Source organism: Stenella coeruleoalba (assembly GCF_951394435.1).
Source record: "Stenella coeruleoalba genome assembly, chromosome: 8".
In the NCBI taxonomy this organism is placed as follows: domain Eukaryota; kingdom Metazoa; phylum Chordata; class Mammalia; order Artiodactyla; family Delphinidae; genus Stenella; species Stenella coeruleoalba.
The window spans coordinates 79,840,926-79,863,244 of record NC_137154.1 but is presented as its reverse complement, the minus strand read 5'-3'; the positions used below and the strand labels follow the sequence as shown (position 1 = coordinate 79,863,244).

Below are 22,319 nucleotides of genomic sequence, written 5' to 3'. Positions count from 1 at the left end.
ACCAAATGTAAAATCGATAGCTAGTGGGAAGGAGCCGCATAGCACAGGGAGATCAGCTCGGTGGTTTGTGACCACCTAGAGGGGTAGTATAGGGAGGGTGGGATAGGGAGGGTGGGAGGGAGGGAGATGCAAGAGATATGGGGATATATGTATATGTATAGCTGATTCAGTTTGTTATAAAGCAGAAACTAACACACCATTGTAAAGCAATTATACTCCAATAAAGATGTTTAAAAAAATGTAGTGGCAAATTCAATCTGTTGGTAAGTTAGTTTGAGATACATGTAAAAAATTAGTTGATACAATCTTATTATCTTGATACCAGACCTTTCCCATTTTCTCAATATATTTTTATTAAACTCTACTCTGTGTACAGTGATACCTTAGTTGATATAATCAACATAATTTATAAGAATTAAGTATTAGGTAATACTGAAAACAAGTTTCTGAACAATTGGTTAGGCTCAGGTGCCTAATTTTTTGGTTTTATAGTGGATTTGGTTTATTTACTGACATTAAAAATGAAGAACATGTTGATTATGTGTGACAACCTTTACTATTCTCAGGTAATTATTTGACATTATGAGTGAATAATACCTTGTGAGAGCACAGTATTAGTATCTTGGACAAAACTACTTTGAGTGCTCTAAATTCAATATTTTATATAAGATATTGAGATAAATAACCTTGCTGAGTATTTCTTTGCTTATAATAACATAAGCCACTTGCACATTTTCTAATATTTCCTATATTCTCATGTCAGGAGTTATGGATGAAATTTAATGAGTGTTTCCAACCACTTTTTAAAAGTGGTATCATATATTTTAATTACCCTCCTCCTATCCCATCAATCTTTGACCCTCTTCTCTTATTAATACAGATATATCTTTGTTTATGATCTCTCTCATCCATTAGAATGTATGCTCCAAGGAAGTAGAGATTTTATTTCTCATGTTCACTATTTTATCCCGAGGGTTTTTAGACTAGGCCATGGCAAGAGGGAAAATCTAATGCTTAATTAAAACTTGCTGAGTGACTAAATGATCGAATGCAAGCCCAGGTTTTATGTCCCTCATCGGTGCCTCTTCCAGGGACTGATTATATTTTGAGACCTCTTTTCCCAGTGACTTAGAAACCTTTTGATCAGGTTTGACAGAAATACCTCTTATATCCCTGTGTTTATGTGTGTTTGAAACAAAATAGTCATGAAATAATCTGATAATTAAATTCCTAAGCTACTCTATTTCATTCTATTGATATTTATTTAAAAAATAATGTTGCAGCAGAGGATTTTTAGAGCAGTAAAAATACTCTGTATGATACCACAATGATGAATATGGTATGAATATTGGCAAATATGCAATATTTAATGGCAAATACACCATTTTATATTTGTTGAAACCCACAGAATGTGCAACACCAAGAGTGAGCTAATGTAACCTTTATGTGTACCATATGTAACCAAGAGTGTACCATAAATGCAGGTTCATCAATTGTAACAAATGTACCACTCTGGTGGGGGATTTGATAATGGGGAAGACCATTTATATGTGGGGGCAGAGGGCACATGGGAAATCTCTTTACCTTCATCTCAATTTTGCAGTGAACCTAAAACTGCTCTAAAAAAATAAAGTCAATTAAAAAAAATAATGCTGGTCTTGTAATTTATTTCACAATGCACAAACACGCAGTTTGTAACACTGTTTTAGACAAAAATGCCAAGAGGTAAACCACATTAATTTTTGAATATGTAGAAAGAACACATGTATTAGTCAGCCTTGGATGGTGTAATCTCAAGTCTAAATTTTCCTGAATTTCCTAGGCTTCTCAGGGCTTCCAGCTCTCTCTATATATCATATATAGAGATATTCTCATACCCCAGACTTTCAGGAGCTGAAAGGCCTGAAAGAGACTGGAAAATGTCTCTTCCTTGAGCAGCTGAGAAATTATGTAAATCTGGAGTTGGATTCAGGTACAAACAAAGCAAAATACTAAAGTTATTTCATATAATTCTCACCACAACGATACAAACTAAAGAATGACTACTCACTTTTTTTAAGTAAAGAAACTGAGGCTCAAAAGGTCAAATGACTTAAGGTGACAAAGCTAGTGAGCAGCAGAGTCTTGATTTGCTCCTGTTCCATATATAGTCCCCTACCCCTGGGAGATAGAGGCATGATCTAGAAGTTCTTGGAATCCAGAGGCAGTTCCTCTGGACCTCCGAGCTTCCAGATACTCAGAGTAGGAAGGCCCAAAGTCCTGGATGTTCCCTGCCTCTTTTTGTGGACCATGAATACAACACAATTCCCCCTCAACTTCTTCACCTTTCCTGTCTGTCCTGGCTCAACCTCACCCAACTTCTAGGCCCTTCTACTTTTCAGGGGGTGGAGGGGGGACATATACCAACACCCTTGAGGATTTACTGTACACTTGGTCACACGCGCCCCTCATACCTAGGGCCCTGTGAGATAGGAAGGACAGGCTGTGTTTCTCCCTGAGAAATTAACCTTGACTTGGCCAAGGTCACACCTACTGGAGCTCAAAGGAAGCTCAGAAACAAGCTCATTTACTATTGAGCTCTTCCACTTTTTCACTTAGTAAAATCTTGACTGAGTAGAATCTGATCTTGATTATTGTAAACGACAAACTTCCAACTCCAGCCCTCCTCCCCAAACCCCACCATCACCCAAGCAGGAGCCATGTCTTATGGGTGGAGGAGCCCATCACCTCTGTGGAAGTTTGGGGAGTCTACCCTCTTCCACTTCCTCCTGGCCACCCAGTTTCTTGTCCCCCGCTGTCCCTCTGGTCTAACGTCTAGGGTTAAGCCCAGAGTGGTGGGAAGAGCTGCGTCTCACGGTCACACTGGGCGCGCTCAGTGGCAGAGCGGGCTTCGGCTGGACCCGGGCAGCCTTGTGCGCGCGCCGCGGCTGGGAGCCCGAGTGCGCGCAGCTCAGGGGCTGCCGCCGCCGCTGGGGCCGAGGACGCGGCTTCTCTGCTCGCCCGCCCGGGACGCCGCGCCACCCGCCCCCTGCAGCCTGTGTTGCAGCTGCCGGCCACCGGAGGGGGCGAACAAACGTCAACCTGTTGTTTGTCCCGTCACCATTTATCAACTCTCAGCACCACAAGGAAGTGCGGCCGCCACCCGCGCGCGGAAAGTTCAGCATGCAGGAAGTTTGGGGAGAGCTCGGCGACTAGCACGGCGGGGCGGCCCGGGCTAGCGCAGGGCGAGCGTGGGGGCCAGAGCGCGGCGTGGTCCTGGGAGCCTGTCCCGGCTTTTTCTTGGAGCGACGCTGTCCTTAGGTCGCTGATCCCAATGCACCGGCTCATCCTTGTCTACACGCTAGCCTGCTCAAACTTTTGCAGCTACCGGGACACTTCTGCAACTCCGCAGAGCGCATCCATCAAAGCTTTGCGCAACGCCAACCTCAGGCGAGATGGTAAGAGACTCAGATTTTATTTTTTTTAAATTAAGTAATCACGTTTTTTGTTGTCATCATTGTTGTCCCACGCCCCTTTGCAGTCTTTCATATGAACCTTGGTTGTGTGTATGGGCGGGTGGGGGGTAGGGGGAAGAGGGGTCGGGTCCTGTCTCCAGTCCCGAGAGAGCCCCTTCTTCCGGAATGGACAGAGGGGTGTGGGATCTGTGCCTGAGGGGATCAGATAGGTCAGGTGGCTCATCTCCCTGATCCTAGAGAAGTCATTCTGGTGTCAAACAATCAACTGATGCTAGGATCCCAGAGTTGAAGAAAGTTGCAGGCTGTGCCGCACCACGGTCAGGCTCTCCACCTTTTGGACTGGAAACACGATAGCTGGGGCATTTGTGGAGGGACTCAAGAGTGTCTTTCTCTGGGTGATTTATTTTTATTTTTCTTAAGTGTGGGGAGAGGGAATGATTCATTTCAGAGGAAATGATAGCTGGAACAGAGAACTTATTTATGTATAATTTATGTTGAGGAGACTGTGGTGTGCATACTGCGGTGTGCAGTATGTTGCCCTTTTCATCCCCAGAGTGATTTTTTCCAGTGGACTTCAGCGTGGCTCAGAAACTCAGAGTCTGGGAGAAAATGCCTTTTGGAGTTTTATCTGTATCCCGGGGGACCTGGCTTCTGCTATTAGTTGTCTTGCATAGAATTCTTTCCAACTGTTTGCAAGAAGCAAAGATCTTTAAGCAGCTGTCTTAAGCAAGGTCCCAAGCAGACTTGTTTGTTTTCCTTTACTATGGAGGACACCTGGGTCATTGGATCCCAGCGATTTTAATTGTGTTTATTTACTTTCTGGGCCTCCACCAAGGTCTGAAGTTGATTTATTCCTGAATTCTCAAGTACAGCTGATGTTGCCAATAATTTGCAGCTGTTTCCACCATCTACCTGAACTGACCCATAGGTTTTTGTGTTTGTTTTTTTTTCCCTTCATCAAAAATATCTTTCTTTCCTTCTGCTTGATTAAAATTCTAACAGATCTCCTAAGGAGATCACCAAGCTATTCTTAATGGCTTCACTCTTGGAGCTGGCAACATTTGACCTCTGGTAAATTCATATTAGCCTTCTTATTTTCTTATCAGTTTCTCTCTTGGTATGTCCTTAATTTGGACATCACTGAAAAGCTTCTGTGCTTTGAAACAAGCAAACAAAAACCTTATTATATTTTCTGATGGCAAGTATGCTGTGTATTTCAGTGTGCTAAAGTCATCTGAAGCGGAGGGGGTATAGGGAAGCCACAGAGTAACCTCCAGGCAGAAGGTCACCCTGTATTTATAGAATTACCTTATCACAGTATTTTGTGTAAAATATGCTAGCAGTGCATTTTTGATAACGCTTCATCTTAGTGTAAGCACAAAATTTTCTTATTAATTAAAAAAAAAGGTTTAGGCTCAAGACTAAACTTTTATAGCTTTGTTTCACTCATTAATGTTTCCACCAGGGACAATCTTCTACTCATTGAGTTTTTAGAGGTGTTAATGTTTGCACTTAATGTGCCCTTTCAGCTACATAGAGTAAAATGCCATTTATAATTTGCATGACTTCATAGCCATAATTTTGTAATCCTTAGCTTCCCAAGTATGAGTTACAAGAAATCAAGGACAGAAAATGAAAAATATGTAACCATTGCCCATTAACCCAAGATTCTGACTAAAACCAAGTCACGCAGCTCATATCTCTGTCTTTTGGAAAAGAATAATCTCATTTTACTTTTTGCTGTTAAAACTCCGTACATCTATCTAGTCTATATGAGAAGTGCTAATACTTTATTTTATTAAAATTTGAAAACTACCCTGGATTTATTTCTTCCTATTTTAGCGAGAGCTGTTTTGCAGTTACAGCACACATACACACACACACTTTGATTAGTTCAGATTGCTCAGTACTTAACTCAGTGTCAATCTCATTTATAAATAAGGCTAGGAAAGGGGGAAAGGTAGTTGGATTAAAAGAAAATTGTATACAGAGTAAAAATAATTAACACTCATAATGAACTTTTAGTTGGGGGAATTTTCAAAAGGCAGCTTATTCTTGTTATAGAGAGACATTCTCAAAAAAAAGGTAATATTGCCCCAAAGGAAAGCAGTTAGATCTTAGGAGGTGAAAAAAAGTCTTAGAAATTACAATGGTTTGTGGTCCTCCAAAGGGTCAGTACATATAAACAGATATATAGTACATTTGTAGTATTAGCAATTCATAGGGAGCAGATGTGATTAGAAAAAAAAAGAATGTCTAAAAAGGCTTCTTAACCAGGGGAGTGATGATATGAAGAAAAGGTTGAGAAACACTGTTGTAGAGTTTTGGTGAGAGAGTAAGAATAAAGGGTCTTTGAAAAAGTTTAGACAGCCACTGGGAAATTTTAATGGCAACAATTGAGCTGATGAGAGAAAGTAATAACTTATTAAATTAAACCCTTGTTCTGATTCCAGACATTTTAAACTTGCTCTCTCAAAGTTCCTTAATGGCTTAATAAAGGGGACAATACTCTTGATCCGATTAAGACAGGGTATAAGTTTGTGGAGGACATAAACAGAGAATACAATAAGGAGAAGATAGAAGATAAAAGTTTCCAAACATTAATTTAGGGTCCTTAGAAGACCTGGCCCTCAGATTACAAATTGTAGGAAATCTAACAAAAGATTAGATATGGCCCTTACTAGGGGTTTCAAAACCGTTATCTAATGATGGAACTGTCTTTACACTTGAGGGCCATCATTTTGTCTCTGCTGACCCTGTTAGCTGCTACCTAATGTTGGGGTTAAGAAAGGAAGAATGATGACAGACATCCCCTGTTCTTGGCATGAGGTATGTTGGATCCTATCCAGCCTGATACAGAATCTTGTTTTTTGGTCTCCCAGTACCTAATAGCTCCAGGTAACTGAAGTAGTTAAGAAATGAATTGGAAATAAAGTGTGAAGGTTGGTAAATGATAGTCTCCTTCTACCCCGTGTAGGAGGCTGCTCTGTTGCAGTCTTCTGGCCTTTCAGAAATCTTCATCACATTATGTTCTTGTTCTAAAAGGGATGTCTGTAGAGCCCTTGCCAGCACTTGCAGAATGACAAAAGGTGACCCAAGGAAGAGGGTGGTTGAATTTGGTCCCTGTCTCCAGGAGGAAACTAATAGGTTCTATAGCTAAGAAGAATTAAAATACAACAGTTTGCAGTGCTTGAGTATTTATGCTTCCTTATATCATATTTGTTATTCTTTCTCAAACTGATTTACTTTTGAAACCCATTCCTGATCCAACTCTTAGCACAGAGAAAATCTTCCTTTAGCAATAGCATCTACATATTTTTATTTTAGTGCCTGTGCAGTTGGTGCTTTTGTTATAATAACTGGACACAACTGGTGTTTCTCAGAGTGTGAATCAAGAAGTGTGAAGGTAGCAATTAACTGACAGTATTGCTTACTTATTTTTAAATCTAACTAGGTAGAACTTCCTGCTTATGGAGTTAAGATTACAGATGCACTCTTCATTTTCTTGACCCTTTTTTGCTTTCAGAAAGTACAGGTGTTGGTGGTAAATGATTCTGAATATAGTTCTGTTTGGTTGTTTAGTATGCCAGGACTTGAATTGTCTATTGTCTATTATCATTATCTTATGATTGGTCTGCAATTTTAGTAATTGTGGTCTGAGATTCTCTTTTAAGTGGTCAAGCTTATTTCTTAAATAACATCAGTTTCTATTGTCCTCATTGATGACAGCACACCGACTTTGGTGCAAAGATCAGAACTTAAAGGAAAGGCAAAAAAAAAAACCAGAGGGTAATTTAAACAAATTAATTTTAAAGTGTCTGAAAGCTGAGAATCACATTAGTGTCTAAATCTGAGGTTCTTCTGTATTTATATTTTTCTGTTCAACTCTAAGTGTATTAAGGCTACAGAGCGTAATGGAGATTACATATTTTGAATGCAACATGGCTTTGACTTGCCACCATAGTTTATATTACTCAATAGAGATTCTTTTAAAGAGGTGAGTTTAGCCAGATATCTCCACAGCGTATAGTGGAAGATGCCATAAGGTTGTGAGTTATACTAATAACCATTGTGTGTTCATTGAATGACAGTGATTTTTGAATACAGGATTTTTCCCTTTCAGCAAATGAAAGCAAACCTTTATTATTTTAGTACCATAGGGTCAAACAATGGAGCAATGTCCCCAGAGCCACTTACATGGGACTCCTGAGCATGTGTGATCTCAGAGAATCCCATCATTCTGAGAGTCTGGAGGATATAGACATTTATGTCTCTGTCCTTGAGAGCTGAGTCATGATGCAAATCATCTTCCTTCTGGAACTTACGAACTTTCTTTGCTGAAATATTATTATTGTAAAAAGGCACTAGCTAATCATTTTAATAAAATTCTTCCTGTATTAAAATAGGAGCCTAGTTCAAAATTTCTATATTTAAAGTGCCCAGTGCCTTGATATCACTGAGGTCCCCTCACCCTGGAAGCCCCTCTGCAGCACAGCATGCCAGATATTGGATTTTATTAACTGGATCTGAGATCTCATTAGGGTAATGTAAATCACAAAGGTAACCTGGTTAGTGTTTGGCAACATTTTAAGTTATTTCAAACTTTTTCATTTCAGAATTTATGCAATTTTAAAAGGGACATTTTTATATAACTTTTACGTGAAGGACAGTTTCAGCAAAAAGCTACAGGGGGATGATATACGGTAGCAAAAGGAAAGAATACAAGAAAAATGCTTCAGCAAAAATGTTCTGACTCCCCATATAGTATTTTAGGACCAAATGTAAGTCCTAAATAAAGGAATAAGCCCGTGAGACACTAAAGTGCAAAAGTGCACAGACAGGAAGAAATATTTTCTTCCAAGAATTTTTTTTTCAGAATAAGAATGAAGCGTGCCTTGTTTCTTACAAGCATTGATGATGAATATAGTAATATATCTTTGCTCTTCACCCTGATATGCTGACATTCATTTATTAGCTTTAATTTTTATAGATTAATACTGTGTTTTTTGTGATTTGTGCCCTGTGCATACAGGGAGGTCATAGCACATGAGCTGTCCTTCATTATGAAGAGTGATCTTGTCCCAAGTTTGGGGTTTTTTACTTGAGCACTTTTTGTAGAGTGTTTATAAAGACGGACAGTTTTGGGTGCCGTGCTTTGTCTATAAATATGAGCCAAACGTGATTTGAAACCTTGTATGTTAGGACTCTTGATTTTTGAAATTTGAAATCTAGCATGCCTTCTTTGGACTGAGGGAGCTCAGTGACAGTTCTTGAGTGTGGGCTCTGAGAATGGGTTGAATATGCTGTGTTAGTTTTGAACAAGTCATTTCAGATCCAATGTGAGAATCTGCTGCTAAGCTCTGCATTTTGCTGAAACCTTTAATAAGCTATATAGTAAGAGCCTACTTTTACAGAATTTCACTATTCAACAGCTTCAACTATGTAAAACACAACCAAATGAACTAATATATGTGCAACAGATCCACTTAAAGGCCAAATCAGTGTCGCAACGTGTATAAATGAGGTCATAAAGTTCCTGTGGTAGACACTTATATATTCTTTTCCTTTACTTTCCATGTAGCTCTACCTCACTTGCATATGTGGTTTCCCTGTCCACAGCACAGCAAGAGCATGGTGTTAGAATAGAGAACAGTACTGGTTCGATATATTCACACTATCAGCATTGAGAAGTGACAGCTAGTAGTTTTCCTGCTTCCTCTTACTTTTTTTCAGGCTTAGGCTTCTTATTGAAACAGGTGAGAATAGTTCCAGCTTGCAATGGACTGAATATTTATTTGTGTCCCCCCAAAATTTGTATGTCGAAATCCCAACCCCCAGTGTGATGATCTTAGGAAATGGAGCCCTTAGAAGTTGATTAGAATCATGAGAGCAGGGCCCTCATGAATGAGATTAGCGCCCTCATAAAAGAGACCCCAGAGATATCCTCACCTCTTCCACCACATGAGGAGACAGCAGAAAAACATGGAATCTGCTGGACTTCCCAGCCTCTCAGACTATAAGAAATGCATATCAGTAGTTTTAAGCCACTCAATCTGTAGAAGTTTGTTATAGCAGCCCAAATGGACTATAATCTCTTTCTGTATGTCACCGGGGAAGTACTATATTACAGCCCAGTAAAATTGATGATTTTAGAGGATGTTCTTGAGTCATAAAGGAAAGTTTAGATTGTATGTTTAATAGGTTTACCAGGATCATAAACTGGAAGTGGTATTAGCTTATGTATATATGGATTTCAACCAGAAAATTGACAGTGCTTACTATGACAACCTTATGGAAAAGAACAATTATAGTCTGGATAATAATGGACTGTTATTATCATTCTTTTAGTGATAACTAATAGATTTGTGTTAGCCAAGAGGGAGGTGAACAGGAATTTTTATCTGCATTTTGGATTAGACCCTATTGGGTTCAGAATTCTGAATAACTTGAATGAAGACACAGAAAACACATTTACTTGCATATTTTATCTGGAAAAAATAGTTAACAGGTTGAATTAGATAGAGTTTGGCTGATTTTTTCTATAAAGGGCCGGATAGTAAATATTTTAGGCTTTCCTAAAGTCATGAGGTCTCTGTTGCAACTATTCAACTCTGCCATTATAACAAGAGAGCAGCCATAGGAATTCCATAAATGAATGTGTGTGGCTGTGTTCCAATAAAACTTTATTTACATAAACAGGCAGTGGGCCTGCAGGCTGTAGTTTGCTGACTGCTGAATTAGAGAATCTACATACTCTTAGGTCGAAATGATGGGCTGATCCTATCAAAACGAAATTCAGCAGGGATAAATGCAAAATCTAGCTCTTTGGTTAGAAAATAAAAACAACTGCATAATTACAGAATGGAATAACTTGAATTAATTTCAGTTTATGCTATGCTAGATAGATAGAATGATAGATAGATAGATAGATAGAGATATGTCTATATCTTTATCTTCTAACTGGTTTAGTTGAACACAGCTTATGCTTCAACAAATGATGTAGTTGCTAAACAACAACAACAGTGTAAAACTGGTATTAGTGTTAATACTATGTCGGGATCAGGGAGGCAGCAGTGCTCTTATAAATTAGACTCTGTTCAGTCATGCATGAGGGTGTTGTGCTCTTGGTCTCTCTCCTGTGCAGGATTCTGCCTCTTTCTGACTCCTTCAAACCCATGCCCTAAACCCACAGACTTTACTACTCTCCTGTATTTAAACTTCCCTTCTTATTGTCTCCATCCTGTTAGCCCACACATATGTTTAAGTGTCTTTGCATTCTCCCACAACATATATAAGTTGTTTTAATGTTTTTCTTCATTTTAGCACCGTATAAACTTCTTCAGTCTCACCATGCCTTACTGTCTCTACTTCTTGTTTCCCTTACCCATTGCAGTTTGAAGTCATCCCTACCACTCTGGGTGAGGTCACTGTGATCTGTAGCCTCCTTTGTGATCATTCTTGAAATGATCTCTTCCTTTGGTTTGACACTACCCCTCCTTTTCCTTAACTATTCCTAAATGTAAGTTTGAAATGGTGATAGAAATAAAGCCAGAATTAACACAGTACTTATTTTAGGTTGTTTGGAGAAACAAGATTAGAAAAGGCTTAAAAAGTGTATCTTATGTTTTGTTCTGTCCCTGTAACCATTATAAATAGTGAAAGTAGTGGGGAAAATCTTAGAATATAATTGGGATCTTGTTAATATAAAAAGAAACTTTTAAAGTTAAAAAATAATGTCATATTATAACCTATCAAGCTCTACAACTGAAGCATTTTGGAGGTAGATATGTACATATACATTATATAAACTTATAATATTTAAAAAAACAGAATACTTATACTATAGAAATATGACATTGAATAATCACATAGAAATTTCCCTTATATCATTGAGTGTTCTTTTACTTATTTAGTTTTTTGTCTCCTTGGCTGAGTCTTCATCTTCCTGTCTGCCCTTAAGGCTCTGGCCTTAGCCTTATCTTCTCACTTTTCCTCATTGTTAGTCTCAAGAGGATCTTAGTTTTTTCCAAAGTGTCAATTGCTACTTATATGTGAATGATGTGTAAATCTATTTTTACTGATTCTACTGTTTATTGAGCTTTTGATCTGTCTTTATATTTCACTTCTTGAGGTCTGCAACGGGTGATCCCACTGGCACTTAAAGGAAATGCTCCAATTCAGTAGGCCTCAGAGTGGAATTATCAGTTTTTTAAAATATTGGGTTATTCATCCAATGGTGAATTCCTTAGCAGTATTAATCCTTTTGTTGTTTTTCTTCCAGACACATCATAATTGTTTTTGAATGAACTATTGAGTGAATGTGCTGACCAGGTATCACATTTTAGACAGGAATTGCACCACCCTATGTAGCGTTTTCTGACTCCCAATTCTCTCTAGGTAGAATTGGCTACTCCTTTGTTTTCCCAATTTTTCCATGGTACTTATTTATTTACAAATCTGCCATCTGCTGATGTGAGCATACTTGTTATATTTAATGAAGCTGTGCACCTCATTATCTGTTTCATTGCCTGGCACGTAGGACTTCTCCTCAATAAGGTTTGAAGAGTCAGTAAATCAACCAATCACTGTCTTCTGTTTATGACTGATATTTGGGCCACATGAGCCCTATCATATTGTAAATGAATGGGAGCAAGGACGTTTAAACTCTGAAGCTAGGGTGACTGTAAGTTTTCTGTTAATTGTCTGGATGGCTGTTTGTATTATTGAACAGGATAAGGATTAGAAGAGGAAGAACAGATGAGGGAAAGTCATGAAGGTAGAAAATTAATTTGTGGATACTTTAAGCTTTAGGAGCTTGTACAATATCCATGTGGATGAAATCTAGAGGAGGGAGGTAATAGAGAAGCACTCATTTGCATGAAATGCATGCACAGTGAACATGAAGTAATCAACTATGTACTATCATGTTTTTAAAGTAAGTGGTTGAAGTGAGAGAGTGGCATGGACACATATACACTACCAAATGTAAAATAGCTAGCTAGTGGGAAGCAGCCATATAGCACAGGGAGATCAGCTTGGTGCTTTGTGACCACCTAGAGGGGTGGGATAGGGATGGTGGGAGGGAGACGCAAGAGGGAGGAGATATGAGGATATATGTATACATATAGCTGATTCACTTCGTTATAAAGCAGAAACTAACACACCATTGTAAAGCAATTATACGCCAATAAGGATGTTTAAAAAAAAAAGGATGTGGAGAAAAGGGAACCCTTGTACACTGTTGGTGGGAATGTAAATTGATGCAGCCACTGTGGGAAAACAGTATGGAGGATGCTCATAAAACTAAAAATAGAACTACCATATGACTCAGCAATTCCACTCCTGGGTTTATATCTGAAAAAAACACCAACACTAATTCAAAAAGATACATGCACCCCATTGTTCATAGCAGCATTATTTACAATTGCAAAGATATGGCAACAACCTAAGTGTCTATCAACACATAAATGGATAAAGAAGATGTGGTGTATGTGTACAGTGGAATACTACTCAGCCATAAGAAAGAACGAAAATTTGCCATTTGCAGCAACATGGATGGACTGGGAGGGCATTATGCTAAGTGAAATTAAGTCAGACAGAGAAAGATAAATACTGTATGATACCACTTATATGTGGAATCTAAAAAATACAACAAACTAGTGAATATAACAAAAAAGAAGCAGACTCAGAGAGATAGAAAACAAACTAATGGTTACCAGGGAAAGAGGGAGAGGCAGTATAAGGGTGGGGGAGTGGGAGGTACAAACTATTGGGTGTAAGATAGGCTGAAGGATGTATGCACAAGATGGGGAATATAGCCAATATTTTGTAATAACTGTAAATGGAAAGTAACCTTCAAAAATTGCATAAAAAATTAAAAATTAAAAAAAGTAAAAAAAAATAAAGTGGTATTCATGATTGTGGGTGTATAATACTAATAGCTGATATTCCTAGAGTTCTTATAACATGACAAAGTGCTTTCATAGCCATTATAGACAGTGGCTTGGTGTGAAGAATTGGTCCTTTCCAAATGACTTTGTTGAAAATTTCAAGATCACATATACTTTTAGACTGCTCCCTTAGGCATAAGCATGACACTTTGGGGTTAATTTTGGACTAATATCAATGAAATGTGGAGAATTTTCAACTGTTTCTCCCCCACGCAACCCCCCCCCCAAAAAAAAAAAAAACCTCACACATACTCTGACTAGAATCAATCCTTTTTGGTATACCTTTCCTTTCCAGAATTAGTATTTGAGTACTTTTACATGAAGTTCCCACTACTTAATAAAGTTCAAAAGAAAGAAGAAGAAATAAATTAAGGATCATGAAACAAGTCTTAAGGTTCAGTCAGGATGATTGACTATGGAAAGCTAAGGAAAGAGTAATGCATCTCCATTCTGTTTAAAGATTTATCTACAGAGAGAGAACATGTTCATGCTATTTTACTGAGGATTAAATAAGAGAGTTGCTATTGAATGGAATAAAAACAGTATACCTTTCCTATGAAAACAAAAAGTCCATAGATGAAGTTGCTAAACATGGAATTAAAAGATTTTTAGATAGTTGCTAATTTAAAAAAAAAAAAGGGAGAGAGAGAGAGAGAGATGGTGTGAGAGCTATTTGGAATTTAGTTTAAGTACAGCATATGCGGAGATTATTTAAATACCCCAGGAAGAGCCACTGTGGCTTTATATTATTTTCATTCAATTCTTTAGTTTACTACTTTTCACCAGACCCAACTGCAATAAACATAAACACTACTCATTTGTTCAAAAAATATTTATTGAGTACTGACTACATGCAAATCTCTGGATGAAGCACTGAGGCAGAAACAGTTAAACCTAGGGCACACTCTCTACTCTGTTAAAGCTTATACTTCAGTTGATGAGATAAAGTATTCATGGGAATAAACAAAGGGCAAGACAGGGCCATCTGTGTGCCGCCATCATGTTACTTTGTTGTTGTTGTTTTTTTTTTAAATACTCTGTCCTGTTGAGCAAATTTTAACCGTAAATCATCTATCCTAATATTTAGTTCAGAAAAAAATGATACTGATTAAACTGTTGTTGAGCACAGTACTGTTTGAGGATTGAAAGACAAATTCTTTATTGGTTATTACTATTACTATTATATCAATTAAGATTTGAGCAGAAAAGTAACTTTTAATTGTAGAACTGGGAGTCATACGTTCTTGGTTTTAGATTTTAGGCTAAATATTTCTGAACCATAAAAACAAATATAGGGACTCACTTACCTACCCAGGAAGACTTAACTTTTTAACATGTGATATGCACTATGATTATTTGACCACTGGATGGCAGCAGAAAAAAGACAGCTTTGTGCATACTATTTTTTTTTTTTACTCCCTCTCTTGGTTGGGCATGTCAGTTCAGCTAGGGAAATTTCATATTTTCCAAATACATTGAAAAGAATAAACTACAAATCATGGTAATCTGTCATTAATATATAACTATTATAGTCCATATGACCTCAATAAATTTTAAGTATAATGAAAATATGTTGAAAATACATGACTATTTTACTGCTTTGTACCCTTTACTCATCTAGTTTGCATGTATAAAATTCCTGAAAGTCCAACTTAGAAACATTGACTAGTTGAAAATCATTTTCTGAACAACAGTTGCATGTGCACAGCCACTGGTTGACAAATTTCCTTTGAGTGCATGGCCAGCTAGTTGGCCACTCTAGACTTGCAGTAAGTCCCTGGAGACTCCTCATTACTTTTCAGGTGAATGGGTTTATCAAAAATAAGTTACTTTGAGGGACAAAAGCATAATTATGATATCAGAAGGAAGAAGTCATCTCTGAACGTTGCAGTTTCTGAGATCCTAAGGAGACACAGGGCAGAGTGGTGAGCATGTAAAAGTGTAGGAACATGAAACCTGCAGCTCTCTACCTAGATGCAAAGCAATAATCAGTTATGGGTGTGCAATAGCCACATAATTCCACATTAAAAAAATTTGGTTGTGTTCATCCAGCTTTAATAAAAATTTCAAAGTGGTATACAAAAATGACCATTTTTAGTGAATGCTTTAGGGCAGATTGGAAAACTATGTATTGGGGTCTGTATGAGGCTGAATAATGACCCTCATGTCCTAATTCTGGTACCTAACTGCTATGTTCTATGGCAAAGACTCTGCAGATGTGATTTAGCTTAGGATCTTGAAAAGGTGAGATTATCCTGAATTATCTCAATGGGCCCTGATGCAATCACAAATGCCCTTATGGAGATTTGACACAGGCAGAAGAGAGGGCAATGTGACCACAGAAACGGAGATTTGAGTGCTCCTATGACCACAAGCCAAGGAATGCTAGCAACCACCAGACGCTGGAAGATGCAAGGAACAGATTCTCCACTCGAGCATCCGGAAGGAGCAGGACCCTGCCAACACCTTGATTTTGGCTCTTTCAACTGATTTCACACTTGTGGCCACCAGGATTCTAAGAGAATAAGTGTGTGTTGTTTTAAGCCAGTAAACTTGTGGCAATTTGTTACAGCACTCACAGGAAACTAATAAAGGGTCTTTGATGTGAAAGATGAATGGTTGAACTGCCTATTTGTTGAGCAGTTTTCTAACTGTAAAATTTCATTGGCCTATAAAGCTGTATCGACATTTTAATGGTGCATTTTGATCTCTGCCTTTGAGAATTCTCTAGTAAGACAAGCCTTACTTCTGCCCTAATTCCATATCAGAATATTTAGGAAATTCTGGTTCCAAATCTTACCTATTTTTCAGATAAGATTAAGTCCTGACATGATGAAAAGGACAGTGATCCTATTTCATCATATTTTCATTGATTCTTAAAATTTTCCCTTAACCTAAATATGTAATTTATGCATTTGTTGGCTCATAGTTTATTCATTTGTTTATGCCACAGAGTTTGTCGTGAGACTATTACGTGTCAGTTTCTATACTAAGTTCTGGGGCAAAGTGTTGAAAGTGATGTGATAATAATTACTTTGTTAATTAACTATATGATAATCATGTGATAATAGCTACCATCCACAGAGTACTTATTGGTATGGAGAGTATGCTGATGTAATATGATATGTGTAAGTGCAGTGATGCTATTATATGTTATGTGATGGAACATAGATATTTCTAGATGACATATTTGCAAATATTAGGATTATTAGAAATTTGAAGTTTAGGACAGAGTCAGAGAATTCCAGTTGAATTTCTGAGCCCAGTTGCCTTAGCTCAAACTGAGCCCAATTCTTACCACTGTAGGCCATTATTGTCCAACAAAAATATAATGCAAACCAATGTTATTTTAAAAACTTTAGTAACCATATTAAAAAGTAAAAAGAAAAGCATGAAGTTAATTTTAATAATATATTTTATTTAATCCAATCTATATCTAAACATTATTTCAATGTTTAATAAATATTTTTAAAATACTGATTTCTTTTTATATTATTTTTATCATATTGAGCCTTCAAAATATGATATGCATTTTATATATACACATAACACATCCTATTTCAGACTAGTCACATTGCAAATACTCAGTGACCACATGATGCTAGGCATTACTGATTTGAACAACACAGTATCTTAAGATTATTTATGTAGACAAACACAAGTTATCACTGGTGTTTTTCCAACATAAAAAAAATATTGAACTTATGAAAACTATATCTCCCTCTCTTTGTTGCAACGTGTTTAAATTGACTGTGTCACTTTTTAGGGGGATTAATAACCCAGCATGGGCAAGTTTTATGTGGTTTATATTTTGTTTTTTTTATATCAACATCGTTAGAGTTGACGTTTCTGGTTATTTTCATGTATACTCTTTAAAAAATTTTTTTGCAGTCATCTCATAAACCTGCAGTCAACCGGGCTACTCAGTTTATATTATATGCAGGTGCAAAATTTCTGATATTTGAGAAGCTTCTTTTGAAAACAGCAGCTGGCACTTCATTTCTCTGCTATGGATGGAAAAAAGCTGTGTTTAACCAGCACTGGTTTTCCTTTTCATTTACAACTTAATTTGACTTAGGTAATGATAACATTCTCTTTTTATCACTTGACCAGTTTAAAGAATTACTCTTTCTGGCTGATCAGTAAAAGATCTGTAAAAAACAAAATACTGCTATGTGTTTGGGAGGGGGTTAACCTATTATATATTTGGTACAGATTTTTATTAAATTACCCATATCTCCTTGGCTTTAGAAGCTTTGGACAGCATATATTTGGAGCATGCCTTTTTTTTAAGCAAAATTAAATGTTATGAAAACTGTTGTTTTGCATTTTAAAATTTCAGATCTATCATTCATTTACTCCGTGGCCAAGAAGTGAAAGGTGATTAATAAAAGTTATTACAGAAATATAAATAATTTCTACTTTTCCTAAGTGACATATTTCTACCAAGCTTTTGGTTGGGTGTTTGTTAGCATGGCCTTTTAATCTGTTTGTAATTTGGGCAAACAAAAGTGTTCTATCAAGTAGAATGGCTTGTAAGGGTGTACTTGTTTTCCTTAACTGATTTTAGAAACATCTCATTGGATTGTGTTCCTGTGAGAGGCTTATATGCAATGATGTTATGTAAAACTCTCATTGCTGTAAAATTTCTTTCAGTGGGGGTTGCAACCTGAGTTGCCCATTTTGATATCTCATCCCAGGAAGGACCTCAGCATGGTGTACCTAGTTTTCCAAACAAACACCCAAGATTGGAAGGGCTAAGGAAGGCTAAGAAAGGCACTGCTTCATGAGCTCAGAATCTCTTCAACAACTCTTTATGTCAGGACACAGCATGACTCTATTGTTATGGAAAATATTTTATTCATAAGGCACTCTTTGTTTTCAGTGAAGAAGTGGTTTTGAAAACTGTGACTTTTTTTTAGTATGCCCTCTTGCACCCTTCTCACTTACCTCTACTTGAAATTGTATCATTCATTTTTTTGTTTTGTTGTTTTGTTTTTGCGGTTCGCAAGCCTCTCACTGTTGTGGCCTCTCCCGTTGCGGAGCACAGGCTCCGGACGCGCAGGCTCAGCGGCCATGGCTCACGGGCCCAGCCGATCCGCGGCATGTGGGATCTTCCTGGACCGGGGCACGAACCCGTGTCCCCTGCATCGGCAGGCGGACTCTCAACCACTGCACCACCAGGGAGGCCCATCATTCATTTTTATTTGTGTATGTTCTTTATTCTCCCAAGAATCTAAGCTCTGTTAGGATAGAGACTTTGTCTCTTTTATTCCCTACAGTATGCCTGGCTCCTGGAATAGTACCAGGTGTATAGGAGATGCTCAGTAAGTATTTGCTAAATGATTGGCTGAACATCAGCAGGGTGCAATTCAGATGAAGCTCAACCTTGAAGCAAGAGCAAGGTGTCTGTGGATAGCAGTGGCGGACCGACTTGGAAGCTAATGAAACTTAAGCTTCAAGGTACTTCCCTTACTAGGTCCCTTCCAAGGCCCTATTACCTAATTTTATATTTATAATATAAAAAGATAGTTTTCTTAAAGAGCACATCCCAAATTGTATGTGTCAGACTCCACAAAATCTGAATCATTCCTTAGTATTAAGGTACATATCTTGCCATTTGAGTTTATTCTGAAGATATGTGAAAATATCTTCTGCCAGATAAACAAATTAGTACAGCAGGACTCCGTTACCCCAAGAACTGGCTTAACCACATGGTCTAGTCTTAATTTAAAACATTCTGACAGACTGATGAGCATAGTGATTGCAGTGCTTTTGTGTTACTTCCCTTGTATGCATTTTTGCTTCCATGATTGAGACATATATACATATATATATATATGTATATATATATACACACACACACCATGGGTCTGTTGTACAGCAGTCCCCCCTTATCCACTGTTTCTCTCTCCATGGTTTCAGTTACACGCAGTCAACTGCGGTGAGAAAATATTAAATGGAAACTTCCAGAAATTGAAAAAAAACCCACAAGTTTTAAATTGTGCACCATTTTGTGTAGCATGATGAAATCTCCTGCTGTCCCACTGTAGTCTGCTGACAAAGTGAATCATCTTTTTGTCCAAAGCCCTTTAGTCACTCAGTAGCCATCATAGGTTATGTTGAGGTATCATAGTGCTTGTGTTCAAGTCACCCTTATTTTATTTAACAATGGCTCTGAAGCCCAAGAATAGTGATGCTGGCAATTCAGATATGCGAGAGAAGTCTTAAAGTACTTCCTTTAAGTGCAAAGGTGAAAGTTCTCAACTTAATAAAGAAAAAATATCATATGCTGAGGTTGCTAAGATCTATGGTAAGAACAAACCTTCTATCTATAAAACTGTGAAGAAGGAAAATGAAATTTTGCTGGTTTTACTGTTGCATCTCAAACTGCAAACGTTAAGGCCACAGTGCATGACAAGTGCCTAGTTAAGATGGAAAAGACATTAAATGTGTACAATAAGATATTGAGATAGAGTAAGAGAGAGAGACCACATTCATATAACCTTTATTACAGTATATTGCACATTCATATAACCTTCATTACAGTATATTGCTATAATTGTTCTATTTTATTATTAGTTATTGTTGTTAATTGCTTACTGTACTTAATTTATAAATTAAATTTTATTATAGGTATGTATATATAGGAAAAACAGAGTATATAGAGAGTTCCGTACTAGCCATGGTTTCAGGCATCCACTGAGGGTCTTGAACTGTATCCCCTGTGGATAGGGGAGACTACTATATTTATTCCCAAACATATGTCTTCCAGTTGTACACATTAATGTAATTATATAATTTAAATATTGTGTGACACAAGAAAACAAAGGAGAGTTTTGTTTACAAAAATATTTAATTGAATACTTTTTCCAAGCTTTAATGATGAGTTCCTAAAAAAATATGTTGTTGAGTTAGGTATGAGTGAGACAATTGAACTATTCTCCAGAGTGAAAAAAAATAAAATAAATCTAAGAAGCCTGAAGGGCTCCATCTATAAATTACATCGTATGTATCTTTAATTTTTTTTCTACTTTCAAGAAAGAAAAATTGGAAATTATGGATGAGTATGGACGTGGCTTATTCAAGAAAGATTACAAAGATTTTATCAGTATGAAACATACTGAAAGAAAAGATTTTTGTACTTCAACAGAACTTGGTCACTGGAATGCACATTTTTATGTTTAAGCTAAAATAAAACATAAAACTCTCCATTTTAACTGGTGTTTTAAATTGATCAATCCATTGCTGCTTCAACTATGTTGATAAGACGGTTCCCAATGTGTGTACAGAAAAATAATGTCTTAAAGAGACATATCCAACTTATATAATAGAGGTTAATGAAATTTATTATTATGAAAAGGAAATCTAGCCTGATGAGGGGCTAGGTATGGAATAATGATTAAAGATAGCAAGACCTGAGCTGAAATCCTGCCCCTACCACTTGCTAGCTACGTATTCTTGGGAAATTACTCAACCCCTCTCAGACCTCAGAGATTGAAAACAAAAAACAAACAAATAAACGAAAAAGAGAAAAACACCTATATTATAAAGTGAATGTGAAGATCAGTTACTAGATGGAGAGCTCTTAACACAATGTTAAAGGCACAATACTTAATAAACAATAGGGTATTTAGATGTCTGCATTAAGTTGTTTATCAGGGTTTTTTCACATTTCAACATTTTTTCAGAGTATACATTAAATAATAAAAGTTGTACCTTACTACAAGTAGTATAGTGGCTATTTCTAGAGTGTGTTTATATGATGACTTCATAGACTCACTAAATTTTAGGGCTGGAAGTCTTCTTTGAGGTAGGCTAGGCCATCTTCTTGCTGTACGGTTGATGAAACCATGGCACAGAGAGAAGTGCAGTGACTTGCCTAAAGTCACACAGTGGATCAGATTCAAGTACAAGTTTTCTAACCTCTCATATGTTATTCTTTCCATAGTATCACAGATGCCTCATGTCTATTGTTAGGTATGACAACAGGCAATTTCAGTAAAGACTGGAGGTAAGAATGAAAGAAAGTGGCCTCACCAACCTCTTATTGGTTATATCATCAATACTGTCTATCTTTCCCTCCAGCATTGTGTTCAGTTTGGGCTTTTTTATGGCAAATATAATGGCTATAATTTTTTTTTTAGCATTTTGAACTAAAAAGTAGTGATAAGAATTGAGAATTTGTGATTATTCCTTTATTCTTCTTCTTTTTAAAAATTTTATCTATAATCTTAACCTTCAGTGTTCAGCTTACCGGAGTATTTTTAAGTCAAAGATCAAGCTAGTTTGCAGCCTGTTCAGAAGAGACTTGATTTTTTAGCAATCTGCTTTCTGTATATAAAACATGAATCTAAATAAAATTGAAAGTCAAGATGAAATCCACTTCTGAGTTGCCAATCAAAGCTTCCTTTAACATCTAAAAGCAATATATACAAACTAGGCTTAAGAGAAAGGACAGAAACTTAAGCTCCCTTAATCTTAACTGAGTTTAAAAAGTAGACAAATCAGTTTTATAATGTAATCAAGGAAAAAAAAGTAAATCCTTTCCTGGATTTTAAGCAGCACTTTGGAAGTGAGTTTTGCTTGATTTATCAGTCATTTACGGAATATTTACTGAATATCTAGCCAGGCACTTTAGCTGCTAGAGATGTGCTGGTAAAAGAGACATGATTCTCCACCATGGGAGTTCATATGGTGGGGAGACTCTCAAGGCCAGTAGATTGTAGGCACCAGAGTAACTGCCTTGAGCTAAACAAGCCAAGAGAGCACTGAGGGAGGGACCTCCATCCCAGAACCAGTGTAAGAGTGGTTCCCCAAAACTCTTCCCAAAAATGCTTTACGTTGCCTCAAAATGTAAATAATGCCTCAAAGGATAGAAATATATAGGTGAAACCAAATCTTTGAAGTCCAG

At 37.2% G+C, this 22,319-nt stretch overlaps 1 protein-coding gene across 2 annotated transcripts in view; it reads left to right on the top strand.

Moving 5' to 3' along the window:
* Positions 1 to 2,975: 2,975 nt before the first annotated feature.
* PDGFD (platelet derived growth factor D) overlaps positions 2,976 to 22,319 on the top strand; it is a 237,227-nt gene continuing 217,883 nt past the window's right edge. The window contains exon 1 of one of the 2 annotated variants that reach the window (XM_079929781.1): positions 2,976 to 3,437. In XM_079929781.1, the coding sequence (XP_079785907.1) occupies positions 3,314 to 3,437 (124 nt within the window). In that variant the 5' untranslated portion in view covers positions 2,976 to 3,313. The remainder of the gene's footprint in view (positions 3,438 to 22,319) is intronic. The other variant, XM_079929780.1, reaches the window with a different exon arrangement.